We start from the raw sequence: 18,680 nt of genomic DNA on the forward strand, positions 1-18,680 counted from the left end.
AAATATTAAATTTAAACAGACGCTCACACACAATTTCCTGTCTAGTCTCCGTCAATCACGCACCCTTATTTCAGGACTGTTCATGAGAACCTTAATATTGAATGCCAGAAATGAAAAGGATGTAGAGTGTGATATGGGTTTTTTCTCCCCAGTCCTTCTCTGATTCCACTTATCAACAATTTTAATCAAAAATCCCAAACTAAGCATTAATACACTTAAATCAACAATAGAAAAAAACATAGTTGTAAATCCCAAGTATCTCCTCCTCACTGTTGTTAACTAGAAGCCGGCGGTCGGCTCTGACGCTGCCTTGTCATCTTTCAGATGGTGTTCCTGTGTGGACTGTACCAAAGTCGCCCTCAGGGGAACTGTTGAAGAACGGAGGTCTGACTCCTCTACAATCAGCCGAGCCCTCCCCGGCCCTCAGGAAAAGGAGTTCGTCCCATGGTGCTGAGGTGAGAAACATAACGTCATATATTCAATTATCACCTCTTGCCCTTTCTCCTTCCCCAGTTGTCTCGGCCCCTTAGCGATCTTACTTTATAACGCCTCAGATGTAGGGCTGCACAGTTAATCCAGGAGATATTGAAACCGATATATACTGTCTAATGTCTGCTGTGATTTCCAGCTGAGAGAGAGTTTCTGACTGTTTTTGTTGGCACTTCCAAGCGTGCAGCTTGATAGCGCTGTGTAAGCCACGGAGGTGTTTTTGCTGTGTTTTTGCCTTTATTGGACAGTGAACGTAGATAGACAGGAAACTTTGAGAGAGGGAGAGAAATATGAAAAGCAGCAAAGGTCAGCGGCTGAAATCAAAATGGGGAAATTGCATTTATATGGTACGAGTCTTAAAGTATTAGTCTCCCAGAAGCCCCTGAGAGCATTTAATCATGATATTTTTGCTGGATCCAATAAAGGGATGAATATTATGCATGTTTTACCAACCGCTAATGTTGTTCAATGTAAATTTTAAGATTGATTTCCTGTTCTCCTGTACATTTGTGAAACACTTGAGCACAAGGCAGTTAATCACAGTGAACTTTCCTTCTCAACAATTAAAAAAAATAGATTCGTTTTTCTCTTAAACGTTAAATATGTAATTTCTGCCACTAGGGGGCTCTCTATCAAAATAAAACAATAGATGTTTGCAGAGTTTTGTGTGGAGGGACGGACGGCGCGGTGAGCTAGCTGCTTAGAGCCGGCAAGAGAAGTCTTGATTAGAGCCGGATCCACTGGAGGAATAAACACCTGGAGTCACTATTAGCTGTAAATGGATTGACTGACGGGAGAAGAGCTCAGAGATTACTTTTAAACTTTTGGGATTCAAAACGTGGATTTATCTTCACTCCTGTTTATCAACCTGACTGCGGCAGCAATCTGCTGAACTGACCACCGTTTTTTTTAGTTGTTTGTGTTCTGTGTTGTGGATCGCTGACTGGAGCTGGACGGGAAATGTACTTAACTTCATGAACGTAACGTTACAGAGAGAAGAGGGGAAAAGAAGAGCGAGAAGCAGAGTCTCCTCTGAGAAATTATTTAACCGAGAGATTTCCTGAATTGAACAACAAAGACACACTTGCGCTTGTAATTCATATGATTCAACAAAATCCAGACAGGATTATAATTATATCCCGTTAAATGTATTGTTTATCTTTGTCAATGTGCACTTCTTTATGGTGTTCCTGGAATGTGAAAGGAAGAAAATAACTACAGAGAACTGAACGTAAAATCACTTTTTTGTTTATATATTTATTTTCAGTTTCGCAAAGAAAAGATTAAATGACACTTAAAGAAAGCTCGAAAAATGAGGAGACTGAGTGAAGAACTTAACTTCATTCAAGCCTCGCGTCATTATCGGATCCACTGTGTTCGCTATCTGTTAATCTGATGCGGAACATTAGATGAGGACAGAATAAACTCACACACCCTTGGCTAATGTTAGATAAACACAGCATGAATAATGCAAATAAACACGAATGTCCCTGCTGTCAAACTTGCTTCACTGTTGCTGTAAACACCATTTAACAACTGCCACCACTGATGATGTGATGCGACTCAGGCACAAATGTTTACAGATGAGGTAATGTTATTGTATTGAGTCTAGTCCCGGTCACGACTTCCCTATAACCGGAATATAGGGACAGGTGAAACTCAACAAAATATATAACAAAGATCCGTCGTTTCTAGACATTTTAATTCAGAATTGCTACATATTTAAACAATTTAAAACCACATCGCACTACTTGAAATATTCTTTGTCCATCATACTCTCCGAAACAGGCGAACTGGACATTCATTATATCGTCGCAATTTGGTTGTGTTTAGGCACCAAAACTCCTTTTTTAGGTTGAGGAAAACATCCTGGTTTATGTTAAAATGGCTACTTTACTTATGTAACATCAGTTATGAAAGGACCTTTGTTACGTACGTTACTGCAGTTCCATTATGTCAGAAAGGGAAAACAACTCAACATCTCGTGGATAAAAGTCCTGTGCTTGTTGAGCCCGACCCTCCATCCCTGACCTCCTCCCTATGCGGCTTAATTTCGCTCTTCATGTTTATTTATGTTCAACATTAGATGCGGATTCAGATGGAGCCTTCTTCATGATTTCGTCTGTATTTCTGCACGTTTTCTGAACCCTTACGGATACGAAACCAGCGGTGCAATGAAGTATTTGATGTCTAACTTTTCAAAACGCCCCTGAAGAACACCAACAAGGGCAATTTCAAAGCGGCGCTTGCTTTGAAATGTTTGAAAACAGAATGAAACTGACTAAATATTTACTGTGATGGATAACGTATCTTTCTTTTAAAGCTCTGTAAGTTGATTTTCCTGCCGGAGTTAGGTGATTAAAACTGAAAGGCTGCTTTGCAAGACAGGAAAATGGCATGAAAAATCTGAATGAAATGGACCATTCACTCATTCTTAATTCTCAAACTTCGTCTGTGTGCCAGTGGACTGAAATAAATCTGTGCCAGTGATGATGTGAAGGCGACGATGCGCACTCAGTTTGTGAAAGTTTTGACAGAGCCGCTGTCAAATAAGTGGGTCACACAGTATAAAGCTGGAACTGAGTCGTTCCCAGGGGGCGCTTGGTGAATTCTCCTGCCTGCCTGCTGCAGAGAGAGGGGCTGTCTGACTGTCTGGGCCACCCTGCGTCAGTGACAGGAAATGGAGGTCAGCTGACTCTGACGTAAATGTGTCTCAGGAGAGAGAGAGAGAGAGGGAGGGGCGGGTGAAAGTGTGAAGAGGCCAAGACTGGATTTGTCTTAAATGCGTCATATTTTACTCATTTTCAGGTTCATGCTTTTATTTTGGGTGTGCACTGGAAGATTTTGACACGCTTTAATGTTCAAAAATCACATTTTCCTCATACAGTCTGTTGCTGCAGCACCTCTATTCATGCTCTGTCTTTAAAGCCCCCCCTCTCACCTTTGTTTCTTCCTGTTTAACGCTTCTTGCTCTTTGTACTTAGTATATCGTTGATATGCTGAATCCATCACCATCGCAACCTGACTACCATTCTAGCAAGATCGACATCATTAGCATGCATAGCAATAGCATGGATCTTAGCATGGGTAGCGCTCTCAAACCTTGTGTGTTGAGGAGCTGTAGTTTATTCATAGGCAAACTGTAATCTGCACTGTGAACTACACTGACAGCTAACGAACTAACAAACCTACCTACCTTTTCTGTGTCGAGTTGTTGGTGTTGGTGACGTGTGTTGAGTGAGACGTAGTTCACTGAGCGGTTTAATGCAAAACTAGGTGGTATTTACTTTATTAAGACTTCATTGACTTGGAATATTATCTTTTAAACTGACAAGCATCGTATGTGTAGTTCCTGGCACAATTCAAGCAGGATCAAACACGTGTCCCCTCTCCATTTACTAACAAACAAAGTTTCTCCGAAAAAACGTCCCATGGAGTCCACAAATCACACAAAACGACGTAAACAATGCCAGTCGTACTGCCGAAGAGCTCTGCCAGTAGGGGTTGCTATAGCAACAGGAGATTCAATTAAAATCCCATTGCAGCAGTGCAAAGGTTTTCTCATTTAAGCTCAGTGTAAACACACGCCGTCTCTCTGTAACAGCTCTGTCACATGTGTCGCATTGATCTTTGCTTCTGCCGTCCTGTTAGCTGTGAATAACCAGGCGAAGATTAATGGGGCAGGTTTCATCTCTCACCTTCTCATAATTGCTTTTTGTCATGTGTTATATGTGTCTGTGTTGTTTCACTCTGAGGACAAACAGACTGTTGTACACTTTCGTCGCAAACCACAAAACAAAAGTATTGGGCGCAGGGAGGGACATTTCATCCTTGATGTGAGCACTGAATCAGCACCTTTCCTAAACCGCCGCGAGGGACTTCGCTGTGCTGGCAGCGGACTAATCCGGAAGGCACAGAGATGTAATCTGTCACGTTAATGATCATTTTCTATTGACATACGAGTGTAAAATGGGTATTACGGCGTGGCAGTGTCGACCCATTTACAGCTAATTGTCAAGCTGTTCAACATACTTCATGGCGCACAATTAAGAGCAGGGAAGGGAAGGCAGCTCATAATTTGATTTGGCACCTTTAAAGGCATTTCTGACAGTATTATGGCGGTTATGATTCAGGACTGCACTGACATTCTTGTCCAGCTCGATGTGCTATTAGGATACTGTGCTTTGATAATTAGTGGTGCAAAGCCATACCTGTCATAAAAAAGGAGACAGACATTGAGGGAAAATATAAAGAAAAGATCAGAGATCAGATGATTCAAACATTTCTATGGAGACCCATAAGGGACATACAGGATACAAAAAGATACAGGAACAAATGTTACATATATAATGTTATATTAACAGTGGAAATAAGGACCGTATTTAAGTTGGTTATGGTTATAGTTACAGATATTTGTCACCCAGTCACATTTTTGTGCAGCATTTTGGCATCTTTTGGCTAATTGTTTTGGTTTTATGGCACGTTACGCTACGGTTTTAGTAATCTCTAACTGCTCTCATTGACCCAATTTCTTCGACAGGTCTCTGATAAACTCTCCATGCACCAAACTAAGGTTAGCAACTAGCTTGTGAACATACAGTAGTGGAGAATTTAGCAGATAAAGAGACAGATATTTCCCACAAGAGTTAAAATAAGTGTAAATATTTGACTTCAAGCCGCCAGAAACACAACTCAAAGTGAATGTTTCAGTGTTTCTTGTGGCTGCGGGGTGTATAAGTGGTAATCTTTCTGCCCACACAGCTTTCTTATCAAACAAACATCAACATTAAAAGATATAATTCAATTTACAATTTTTTATTTTTATTTTTTTTTTAGAGTTTTCCGCGGCCTGTAGCTTCAGTATCTTGACAGTACATCAGCATCTGTAATTACCAGCGACACATACTGTTAAATTTTTGGGAGATCTTACAAAGGATTGTTTGTGACCTCCGGGTTAAATAGATTTTGCACTTCCTTGACAATTTATTACTTAAAATCTGATAGAATAAACAAGCAAGGGAAACACTGAAGTATCCAAACATCCCCTCCAAATTCTGAATAGTGTATTTTGTTTTCTCTGATATATCTGAATTTTTATTATGTGTTTTGTTAATAGTCCCCCAAAAAATAATGCGACATTTCATTTGACATTTGGCAAATCCCAGAATCCCCAACTAACTTCTTAGGAGTGTATTCGAGCTTATTGAGTCTAGGCAGTAAATCAGACATTACCTATCCACATTTTTGAGGCAAGAAACACACTGGGCACCATGATGACATGAACTTAATTTGGACAAAAAGAAACAAGGCAATTTAAAAAAGAGACAAAATAAGATTTTTAATTAGTAATTCAAATGAGAAGATTAACAATACCAGTACTTTTTAATTGTGTTTTATACAGTCCAACTCGTTTGTAGCAATTATTTTTTTTCCCCAAAATAATTAACAGTTTCGATTTATTGTTGGCCTACAGAGCTAAATTCTGTTCTCCTCTGTAAACCACACAGCACGATGCCATCAACATTAAAAATTTTTTTGAAGCCGACATCTAATTTTGCAGTAACACATCTAAATTTGGACTTTTCCCCATCACTTGCTCTGTAAGACTTTGCACTTTCCTCCCGCCTGTTTCTCGCCTCTGCCCTGCAGCTCCAACCAGATTTCAATTGAGCCTTCAAAGATGCTCTGGCCGACGTTTGAAGAAGGAGAAGCAGGAGAGCAGGGAGAGATGGAGGAGATGCAGCTCAGATTGCCAAGACGCATTAGTCCAGCTTGACACTGACGTTTATTCATCTTTTAATGAGATTCAGCAGCACCGTCATCCATCTGATTTACTCCTCGTCCGGGTGGAGTGATTGAAAGTTTTGTCTTGGCGTGAAGGAGATGGGAAGGTTGAGGAGGGGCCGAGAGATTTTTACTTGTCTTAAACCTGGACACACTAAAGGTGATGTTTCATGATAACGATGAGCAGAGATTGGAGCTGTAATGATTCATCATATGTGTGTGTTGTTTGACAGGGTGAAGTTGGATGTGCTGAGGTGGATGTTTGCCACCTGGTGGTCAGGAAACACAATACAGACCGAGTAAACTGCAGAAATCTGTGGGTCACTGAAGCGGGAGGTTTAGTATTTGATGCTAGAGTCAAGAGATTGTACCTGCATTATTAATGATCTACATAAAATGCCAGTAATTGTCGGTCAGATGTCGCCTCACCTCAGGGTCCCTGCTCAGGGTCTGTTCTTGATCCAATCCTCAATTTCTGATCTCAGTTTACCATCTTCCCTGTGACGTCACGGGTCGTCTTGGTGCGAGAGCAAAGAAAATACATTACCCCCAGAATAATATAGGTTTGCTTTTTGAATTATTTAGCACCTCAGTGGCGTTTGATATTCGGTCGTAGTATGCAGCCAACACGGGGGAAAAAATCATGAGGCAGGAGCGTGACTGTGGGTGAAAATGGAGGAAAATTTGCGGGTGCTTGCAGAAATCAGGTGGGTTATTGGTCTGCAGCAGCACCAGTGCACTTCCTCTGCACATATCAGACCTGTCCACTGTGTTACCACAGATGTAAGCTGCTGCTGGAGAGCAGGAAGTTAATGACAGACCTTCTGTCAGGAGTAGGAGAGGGAATTTTCTCTACTCCTTCTGTCTGATGTCCATATTTATCTGTTAAAGACAGATTTTATTAGATTTTTGCACTTTTTTACCCATTTTCTTTAGACTGGGCTGATTTCCTCACATTTTATTCTGTATAAAAACTATAGCAAAAAGGCTACAAAAGAAAATAACAAAGATTTAGTAGTTATCCTCTTGTGTCCTTTGCTGCCTTTTAAGCTAAAATCTCTTTAAATCTCAGACTTATTCTTTACTCTTTATTCCACCAGATGGCAGCAGAGTCCTCTGATGTGCGGCTCTTCTTCTGTAAGATTCAGTACATCAGAGGCTGTCACAGGGAGTTTAACATGAGACCACAAGAGTCGTACTGATACTCTAACAGTAGGAACGACACCAGAGTCTATTCTTGCAATGGTCAACAGTGAAATAATTAACTGAAATGTTTGTTTGAGCTAAATTAAAACGATTTTTATGCTTCTACGCTTTCAGCCAAACTCTGTTTTTACCTGAGGCTTATTAGCAGGTATAAAGGTCTTGTCAATCTGAGTGAAAACATTCAATAACGAGCTGCGTGTTCTCCAGTCTGAGCTCAGCGCGGAAAATATCAACCCATGACTCACTCCTGGCTCTGTAATCCACTATCTTTATTGAAGTCTAGATTTACTTCAGGAAACTGGAAACAATGTCTGCCTGTCAGAAAATACTTCCTCCTTTGTCTCTTGTGGCACTTCTATTAGAGACCCGAGAAACATCTTTGTCTTTTAAATGAAAACGTCTTGCTATTTTTCACCAAAATAGGCAGGAAACTTTAATTTGTAATGTGTATACAAGGGCTGCAGCTTACTTTAACTATCAATTAATTGGGCTGTTATTTTCTTGATTAATTATTTTGTTTTTCGTCTACAGAACTTCAGTGTGATCTTCTGAAGTCCTTGAATTTTGTGTGTTTGAGGAGAAGTGAGGTGGAGTTTGCGAGGAAATTTAGTTTTGCTTTTAATCTTTTCTCAAAGTTCTGAGACAACGCCGTCCGTGACGGAAAGTTTCTCTTTTTCTTAAGACTTCCAACAGAGAAAGAAAAGTTCTGCAGAGTTTTCCATTATCCTCTGACTAAAGACCTAAGTGCCAAAATGTAAATGTATGAGATTATCGGCTATAAGCTACTATATATTGATTTATTTATTGATTATTTATTGATTGATTTATTGATTTATTTATTTATCTGCTGGACAAGTAAGAACCCCTGCTTGATTTAAGTTTAATTCTATGTTTTAACAACAAGGGTAAGAAGGCGGCGGTCACAGTAATACTCGCAGTAGCACATACGGCCGTACGATGTTGCAGTCGAGCTACTTAGCTTGCTGGTAAATCTGGCGTGTTAGCTTGTATGCTAATTCCGGTGTTTAGCGCTGTCTTTATGGCTAGTGGTTAGCAAAAGTGACAGTCCGTTATAACGTTAGTTTGTGTTCCGTATACTCTTATTTGGTTGAATTGTTTTAGAGAAATAAGGTTACTCGTGCTTCAGAAAGGCAGCATGGCAAAAATGTTGCACCGGGTAATGATTACCTGGTGACTCCGTCTATCAGCGATGTGATGAATACTGTTTGTTACTCGGTTACTACGGTGACTCATGAGGCACTCCATTCTAATTCAGTTGTATTGATCAGAAATGGGCCAAATCCAGACTGCAGCTTTAACTGTCCGTGTTGGTTAATTTGCAGCGGCTCTGCCTACAGGCCTGTTTGTTTACACGTCTGTAGTTCTTTTCACCAAGTTGGCCATCTTGTCAGTCAGACATCCCTGTTATCTCAGCTCAGAAATAAAAGTCAGTGGCTGAACTGAACCGTTTTCCATCTCAGCTGCTGGTACTTCTGCTGTTGCACCAAATTCTGTGACCCAGATGTGAAGTTAAGTGACTGTATGTTGCCACTGCAGACGTTTAAAGCAGCTGTAAGAAAAAAAAAATGTTCTATTGTATTTCGCTTCCTAATGTGATTTAAACTGGTGACACCTATTCATACATGACGAACCATACAGTCGATCCTCTAATGATGCAGAATCTGACACACTCTTGAAAATACAAGGACAGCAAAGTGCTGTTATCACAGACAGATTTTGCTACTACACATCTTCAGTTCCAACTGACTTGAATGACATCACTTGCGGTAATTTATCAGATTTCAGACTTTAAAGGGACAATTTGTAAGAATTTAAGTTGAAATCAAAATGTACTAAAATTATCATTTCAGTTTGAAAAAACAGTATTTTTGGTGTTTTGTGAAAGTTGTCTTTGTATTGTGTTGGAGAAATGTCTGCTGAAGTTAACATGTTAACCAGCTAGCCCCAGCCCGTCACGTTTACTAATTCCACTGTGTGTCAATAAGAAGTGAGAATCCCTGAGAAATAGTCTCAATAGCAGCTGGGAGATGTGAAGGCGGTGAGTTCACTACTTAGTCTAATAATTGAACATAATAAACTCACAAAGGAGACAGTTTTATGTCTGAATTAAAGTTCTTCTCTAAGTCGAGCTTAATTGCCTCGTTAACTAAGCCTAAAAAAAACTCTATTCGAACACGACATTAATTAGATAAAACTCAAAATCAGTCTTGGTTTGTCTTTCCACAATGCCCTCAGGTCTTACCGAGTAAGATGTGAAAATACTCCAGCTCCAAATGCTGTTTTTGCACCCAGTTGTAAATCGCCTCCATATTATTTCCTAAGTGGACCTCCATCGGTCCTGGAAGCTGTGTTCAGACCCACCATTTTCACCCTCAGGCTGCTACACCCCACCAGCTCCAGGGTTAAGTGAGCGATGAGCTAGTGGTGGCTAGCTACAGCCAAGGATAGCTGGCATGAGTAGTAGTTGTCAGATACTCTAGCGATGTGCGGCCTTATATATTTTTTGAGCTACCTTTGAATGCTGAACATATTTTACAAATACACCTCAGTGGAGATTTGACTACAGATCACTGCAACGAACAACAGGACTGTTGTTTGGTTTTGTGTTTGGCGTCTCATGTTGTATGTACGTGTTGTTTTACTGTTAAGTCTCCACCTTTAAGTCACTCTGGACTCCGGATGACTCACCTCCTTCTGTAATGGTGCGCAGCTTCTTTCATCTTTGTGTGAGGATGTGTGAGCAAGTATCTAAACGCTGTGTCTGCACCAGCTGTATTTTATATCCTCTCATTAGACGCCGTTCTTCTGATGTAACTGCTCATTATGATTTATACATGAGGCGCTGAAACTCGACATCGCAGCCCCACTTGCCTCATTTTTTTTTGAAGAAGCGGGAGAGATTTGGGGGGTCTGATTCTGGCTCAGTGTTGATTTGCTTTCTCATTCATAACCAGTCAGGCTGTGCATTTCTCAGGCTGTGCTTTATTTGTGGCTGTTCTGCATCGCGCGTTGCATCGGGGCCACTTCTCGTCACAGTTTTCCGCTGTTTTTCATACCTGAGAAAAGACTTTGTCACTTCACTGCTCTCTCCTGTCAGCTTCCGTGCAGTCACTATATCGCTTTTGTGTCAGTCTGGTAGATTACACCTCTGTTTCAGTAACATTTTACTCTAACTCAGAGATCTGTTGTGATTTTGCAGTTGCAGTAGAGGCAGAAAACCCTGAGGTGGTTTTCTATACACTCCCCCTCAGGCAAAAATGCTAAAATAGCCTTACAACCTGCTGTTAATCATCCACCCAGTGTTGTGTCTGTGCTGTAGTCCTGTGCACATAATATATTTAGACATTTATGTCCTAAATTGAGACTAAGCAGTAAATGCAGTGCAGTCTGTTCAGGCATCTGTTACCATTTAAATGCCTATAAAGCTGCCAATTAACATTAAATTACTACAGGTCTTATTACACAGCTGCAAACTCATCGCCTTTAAGTGAAATTTGCCAGTTTGAGGGAAAAATGTGGCTCCCTTGTGTAGATTTTCTTTTTGTCTGGATGTCTCTGGGCAGACATATTTTACATTGGTGATTCTGGAGAAAGACAGCTTATTGTTAAGTCTCATTCCCAGGACGTCAAATACAGACACCTTGGTTAGCATTTCAGGTCCAAAACTGACACAAAAAATGGCAGGAACCCTTCTTCACCTTATATTTGGTAATGAAGCCTCCATTTTTTACATTTCTGTAAACTGAAAAGTTGCTGTTTAAGCAACTCAACAGCCAGAATGAATGATGGCAATCTACATTTGATGAAACCACAGATGTGCTGAAACTTCTTTAGGTTAAATTTTCAGTTTTATGTTGTGACAATGCTGTGCTAATGCTCTGTTTATGTTTACATGCACACAAAAAATCCACTTGCTTACAGTCAGGAAAAGATCACATTTGGCTTAAAATCTGTTTTTGTTGCAACAACAGCCGGAGATGTCTTGACTTTTCTTCAGATATTTCTGGTTATAGTCACCACAAACACAACTAAAGTTTTCCCCACTTCTCATCAAAAATATCAACTTTTGGAAGCCTCCAACACGGCAGGAGATGCCCTGACTTCTCTTCAAAAATATTTGTTCTTTGTCTCCCCATACATAGCTAAAGATGTCCTGACTTCTCGTCATAAAATCATGTTTTTGTCGCCATAACATGGCATGAAATGTTATGACGTCTCTGTACAATTATCCAGCGATGTCGTGCTTACAAATGTTGAAAGATCAGGATAAAATATTAGATATAGATAGATTTCGTGTAAAATATTCATTGGTTTCACACTGAGAAATGTTGAAACGCAGTCTCAAACTGCAAACGATGGCTGGGCTGCCTTCTGACCTGTAACTTCACCATCATCCTCTTGAAATGTCAGTATGGTGCGTAGGTCTATGACATTCTATCAGTGGTTTGCAGAAACGTCACCTGCCAACCTTTTATCCTCACGACTGGTCTGACTGAACTGAGCGCGGTAATGAAATCTCGCTCTTTTTTTGCCCTTAGCTTAGCATACCTGAGAAGCGTAGTGAGGCCCCATCCCCAGAGCGTTCACATTGTTATAAATAAACTGCTATACTTTATATAAATGGGCAGACGTAAGGTAAAAATAACCTGTAGCTTTGAGATAAATGCCAGATTGGAGCCACGCTGGAAACCCTTAGAAGCTTTTCAGTATCTCTCTGGAAGCTGACATTCAACTAATATCTGACATTTAGCCAAGGAAGTGGGGCTTTAATACACACACAGTTGGTTTTTTAGTTGTGAAACCGCCGCTTTATTAAATCTTCCTCCTGCATGCGGCGATTCTTATTCAAATAAAGGATAAAGCACATAGAGAGCGTTTGTGTAGCAACTAAATGTCAAAATTGGGCAGGAGGTGTTTTTTTAAGTGACTCTGAGTGTGTTGTGATTGTTAGCGTTACACGCACAGACATGGCCGCCTGAGGGTTTTACTGAGAACGATGTGAAACAAAACACTTGCAGTCGGCTGCAGGCCTGACAGTGAAAATGGCTCGTTGATGAGAGAGAGGTCAGAGGCTAACAGGCACGACATAAATCCTTCAGTCGCAGTCGATCGTCAGTGGTGGGAAAGGGAAAAAAAATTAACATTTCAGACAGAGACGTTGTTGTAGCTGTATACGTTTCAATCATCACTCCCTATGCTGTATTTGCAGGATCTTCACTGTTAAATCATCCTGTTTCATGGTTCTCTCTGGATGATCGTGCACGTACTCACTGCAAATATTTACCTATAAAGAGTAAGTAACTTCCAACTCGTTCACTAAGTGAGCAGGATTTAAAATTGCAGTCGGTGATTCTGACATCAGCTTGCACGAGCTTCTTTCAATCTCTGTGTCTGCTGGGGCTCGATGCCTAAATATCCACCCTCTGAACACTTCTCGGATCAGATGCTGATCTCATTTAAAACCCTAACATGCAACAGAACAAGGTCAGAAACAGTTCTCCTGATGTGTTGGCCGACCATTTTAGAAAGCAAAAGAGTTCATTTGGGAGTAATCGATCGTTTTTTTCAGGGTTGTTACTGAAGCCAGTTATTAGTAATCAAGGACAGGGAATGGATACACATTGGCAGTGAAAATAAAAAATTTCATTTCAAAAATAATAACCAAAGATGGAATGTAACTGTTCGGTACTTAACAGAGGGAGGCCCTGGGTGTATTTTCTGTCCAAAACCGACCAAATCCAAGAGAGTCGTAACAGAGTCGGGTTCAGTTTTTTTTAACGTGAGCCCAACGCATATCACTTACCGCTTATTTTTTGAGTTTTAATTTATTTTCACACCATGTCTTCCCTAAAAGAACCTGAAAGCACCGTGTCAAATGACAGGACTTGAAACGACTGGAACCTTGACATCATATTTTAACTTTTTTCCCGAACCTGTCCCAGCCTGTCGAATCCTAGCAGGTCCCATTGGTTAGGATTGGGTTTCCGTGCTCTCGTGCTTTTTTGCAGTACTTATTATTCAACTTGAGTATCTTAATTTATGTTGCTTGAAAACTAGGGCTGTCAAACGATTAATTTTTTTAATCGCGATTAATCGCATTTTGTCCATAGTTAACTCGCGATTAATCGCAAATTAATCGCAATTTTTTTGGCACATTTTTTCCTGTTCTAAATGTACCTTGATGTATTTTTTAATGTTCTTAATACTTTTAACAACATAAGAAAGGGCAAATATGCTTGCATTATGAACATTTTTGGCGCGGGGGGGCTCTCTGCATCTGCCCTGTGTTTGGCTTGCAAGTGATATTTGAGACTCAATATACTTCGATGGTAAGTCATTTCATGTCGATAGTACATGCAGATAACTTTTGTCCTATCGACCGAACCATCTGGCAGTGTTTCGAAAGTAGTTTGTCGTTCATACCGTAAATGACCAAATAATATACGGGTTTCAATTATCCACAGGGTCCCTTTAAACGCCGGGTGCAGGTGTATATTTTGGTAAATAACCGCCGGTTCCAAATAAATGTCGGGTCTAATTTTTTATTTTTTTAAAAATTAAGGAAGAAGAGGTGTCCACTGACACTGCACGTTTTTCTTCTTCGCCTTTTTCACGCAGTGTGCTGCTTTCTGTCAGTCAGTATCACACTGATGATCGCCATGGCTCCGGTGCAGCAAAACAATAAAAAGTACCACTTGAAATTCAAACTTTCTGTTAAAATATGCAGAGGAAAACTCGGGAGAAGCAGCCGCTAGATGTTTCTCTGTCGACCAGAAGAGAGTGAGAGAAACGGAGCTTGAGCGTCTGTCTGAGGAGGACAGCAACAGGGCCAGGCTGCCTGCTGGAGGAAGGAAGAAGGCTAGCGAGGAGCCTGAGATAAACATGCGGGGATGAGTTATCAGCAAACGGGCACGCCACGAGAGAGTGTCCCGCAGTATGATCAGGACGACGGAGAAACAAATGTCCGCCACCGTGAGTGACAGCAGAGATGAGGAGTTTGCAGCGAGTGCTGGTTGGCTGAATCGTTTCCTCCGCCGCAACAACTTCACTTACAGGAGGATGCCAGAGAAGCTCTACACCGAGAAGCTGGAGAAGTTTGTAATGTTTTCATCCAGGATTATTGTGAGGAAGGAATTAAACGCCTGTCCCAAATTGCCTTTTGGTCTGTTAAGTGATTGAAACAACTAAACCCCCCGGCTATTATTTGGTATTTTACGGTAAGTCCTTTCTCCATTTCCTCACTTTTCAGTCCACCGTGTTTTTCCCGAACCGCCAACCCTGCTGCATCTTCCTCTGATTCCCTTTCTGCCACCCTCTGGATCTAGACTACAGGTGCCACTGACGGCCGTAAATCTTTCAATGCGCGTTTTGTTTTTTGTTTTTTTATACCGAGCGTTATTCGCGCGTTAGAAAAAATTAACGGCGTTAAGAGGATGTTGCGTTAACGCGTTATTAACGCGTTAACGCAACATCCTCAAAGTTAACGCGTTATTAACGCGTTAACTTTGACAGCCCTATTGAAAACACCTTTGATGTACTGTCGAGGTTTAGCATCCCCTTCAGACAGGGGGTGCGCTAACGATTTTAGCTTAGTAGCTACAATGAAGATTACAGCCTAAAAAAAACGTAAATAACGTCTTCAAATCAGCTCGGATGCCTTCTGCAGCTTGGACTTGCCTCGGTTGCACGTCCTGCAGCAGCCCAGGGTTCGAGTCTGGCCTGTGGCCCTGTGCTGATGTCATCCTGTCTTTCTCATTCCATTTCACTGTCCAGACAAAACAGCCATATAGGCTGCGTTTGACCTGGATTACACTGTGTGGCGCCATTTTTACCTTTTTTTTTGCGGAATCGTTGAAACAGACTGGAGACATTTATTCTACGATTCTGAAAGAGCAAAATCCTAAAACTGATGAGCACCAGAGGGACACCGTCTTCCACAGCAGAGCAGCACGTCCCCGTCTACTTCAGTTGTCTTGAAGAATGAGTAATGTTTTGCTGTGAAGCTCCAGAAATGTTTTGTGGACTATGAAACTTTACTCGACTTCCCATTGGCATGGTGTTTTACAATTCAAATGTCATTTTTGGAGTTGGGGTTCTGGAGCTGTTCAACCATTTGACAAGCAGTTCTGAAGAAGCATACTGACCCCTTCAACGCTTCAGGTTCAGGGTCAAGTCAAGCGGGACGAATCGCAGCAGGAGACGCATCCAACTGATTAAATTCTCGTTTGAGCTGGGTGGAGATTTGTTGAAAATTCAGCCGCACAACAGAGCTGCCCTCCCCGGTGCTGGTGAAGAATAATACTGTGGGTTACCGTTCTACGTCTTCTCTGTTGACTGCCCTCAAAGGAGGGGGAGGGGGAGAAATCCACTTTACTCTCAAGCTTCAAAGGTAGAGTGAGAAAGAGGACACCTCTGTCGGGGAATGATTTCATAGCAAAAGGTTCAAGAGTTGATTTCTCGCTCAGTATACCTCCAGGTTCTCACAGGGTGTGAGGGAAGGGATGAAGATGATGGGTGATGGACAGTGAAGACAGTGACGAGCCCTCAAAGTTTAGCCCATTCAACGAGAAGAGAAAAGGAGGCTTTGAAGTGGGAGCACGAGCAGACTTGCCCCATGCAAGCCTTCTGCAGACGCCCACGATTCCCCCCCCCCCCCAATGACTTGTGAGACAGCGAGAGACAGAAAAGACAAAGAGTAGCAAACAAGAGCAGGATGGATGAGGAAGACAGTTAAGGATGAAAGATGGTGATGGTGATGGTGATGAAACAGAATAGCGGATGGCGTGTGCGAGGAGCCGAAGGGGGAGGGAGGGAGCGGTGGGGTGAATGGAAGGAACAATGAAGGAGATGACAGTGCGAGGGCGGAGGAGGAGAGAGGGAGAATGAATCAAACATGAGAATGGAGTCAATTAAAAGGGAAAGATGGTGAGGGGATGGAACGGATTCAGAGAAGAAGAAGAAGACGACAGAGAGGAGATGAGATTGAGGAGTCAGCCCATGAGTTCCTAAAGATACTGTGCAATCCCCCCTGCCTCATGTTCTAGATACAAGCAAGGAAAGGTGGAGGTGTAGAAGGAAGGAGGGATGAAGGCATGTCTGAGGGGGGGACGGGAGGGGGGAGGAGGATGTAAAAATGGGAAGAGATGCAGGGAAACACGCCACAGGGATGAGGGGAGGATGCAGAGGGAAACGTCACTGGGACTTTCCCCGAGCTGTATTTTCCCCCTCCTCTTCCTCCTCCTCCTCCTCCATATATTTTTTTTTCCAGAGCGGGTGGTGGGCAGAGGGGAGAGAGAGAGACGCTCTCTGCAAGTCACGCACAGCACGGCAGCTCCACCACTTCAACTCAGCCACTTCATATGTGCGTCTCTCTAAAAAGACCCAGGACTCCTTTATGACAAGGCTGCTCACTCAGTCAGCAAACTCAGTTACGGAAGAAGAGAGTTTGCTTTCTTGTCCGCGTCTCATAACATCAGAGCTCCAAAAACCTTCAAGAAAATATTTCGGACAGGTTTTCCATTGAGAGTACAGCTGTTTTAATTGGATTTTAAAGCCGCGGAAGGGGGGGGGCGATCCGAGGAGCTTTAACTTTTTTGACTTTTTCGCTGGATTTTATGTTGCTCTTGTTCACCTGAGGTCATCCCACTTTCTTCCTCTTTTTTTTTTGAGATGAGATCCAGCTTCATGCAGGTGAAGCCTGTAGCTACACAGCAATGCAGCGTGAGTGTTTACCAGCTGTTTGTGCATGGTGTGCTATCTGTGTTTGCAATCAGAGGGTGAACAGTGAACTTGAGCAGCCTGAGGGGGGTTACCCAGCGAGCGCTCGGTTGCATTTTAGCAGTAAACATCATTTATCTGGAATGGAAAGCATCGGTTTCCTCCGACACTGCGAGTCGTTGTTGACTTCATGAATTATAGAAGGAACTAGCCAGCAGCTGCTCATTCCTGTGGAAAACATTTCAACATGAACAGCATCTTTGAAAGTTACAAGAAAGGTGGAATACCAAACTACTTCTTCTTCTTCTTCTTCTTCTTCTTCTTCTTCATGGATGTCTACATGAGAGGGTTTCCTTAAAAAGGCACCATTAATAATCTTTAACTAATTGCTTGAATTGTTGTTAATCAATATTTAGTCTTTCCTTATAGATCAATTATCAGCAGTTAATTGAAACTCTGTCTGGATTGCTAGGTATTCTAACCTCCCCGTCTGTTATTTATCATCTCTGACCGGTATTCAAGGGTGATGCCACCGAATGTACACATTAAAGCAAGTTTACAGGATGCGGTGAGCACTTTTGCAGATATGAACAAGCATAAAGTTGCATTGTGGGCATTGTAGGTGGCAGGTTTGAAAAGCAGTCCACAGATCTAGCATTTAAGTCCTATAAAAATGTTGGACTCATTGCGAACAGTTTAAAAACAAATGATCCATCGTGGTGCCTACATTACCCACAATGCAACTTGGAGGCAGCCACAAAGGGTATCATACTGCTTTTTTCCCCACATATGCTGTAGTACTTCCTAAGATCTTTAAACACACTTTAAACTGTAACCCTTGAATGCACCTATAAATACAGTGATGTTATGTGCTGAAGCATATTTACAGATTTTGGAGGCAAATATTCTACAGCTATAGTTTCTGGTTAACTTCTCAGGTCAAAATATTAAATAACTTATACATTTAATTTATTACTGTGTGAAATAAACATTCATAGTCATGTAACTTTTCGTAGTGCCGTAAGTCTTTTGATGTACAGTTTAATTTCTGTTTAATTTTTTAGTTGTACGCACCGAATGTAAGGATTAGCTTAATTAGCTAGGTGCTAGTTGGTTACATTATCATTTTCAGTGGAGACTTTATTTTTGATAATGTAAGCAATGACACCTAAACCTATTTCTTTTTTCTTTCACACCTTGTTCATACTTTTTTTATGGTACGAGCAGTTGCGCTAACTAGCATCCCGTGCTAGCATCAGCAGGGAGAACAATGGATGGTAGAAAAAAAGCTATTTGACATTTAGACTAAACAATGAATCGTGAACATAACCGAACATAAGGGTTAGCTAATTTAGCTCTTAGCTAACCCAGTGCCGAACCTGCACGATACTGAAGATGTTTTGAGACATTTATTAGTGATATTAACACAACAAAATGTCAGAATAAAGCGATTTCTTGTTGTT

At 41.5% G+C, this 18,680-nt stretch overlaps 1 protein-coding gene across 2 annotated transcripts in view; it reads left to right on the forward strand.

Moving 5' to 3' along the window:
* osbpl10a (oxysterol binding protein-like 10a) overlaps positions 1-18,680 on the forward strand; it is a 77,770-nt gene that overhangs the window by 46,935 nt on the left and 12,155 nt on the right. For both annotated transcript variants that reach the window (XM_030409661.1, XM_030409672.1), the window contains one exon: positions 325-455. In XM_030409661.1, the coding sequence (XP_030265521.1) occupies positions 325-455 (131 nt within the window). The remainder of the gene's footprint in view (positions 1-324; positions 456-18,680) is intronic.

The sequence above is a fragment of the Sparus aurata genome, chromosome 3, assembly GCF_900880675.1.
Source record: "Sparus aurata chromosome 3, fSpaAur1.1, whole genome shotgun sequence".
NCBI lineage: Eukaryota > Metazoa > Chordata > Actinopteri > Spariformes > Sparidae > Sparus > Sparus aurata.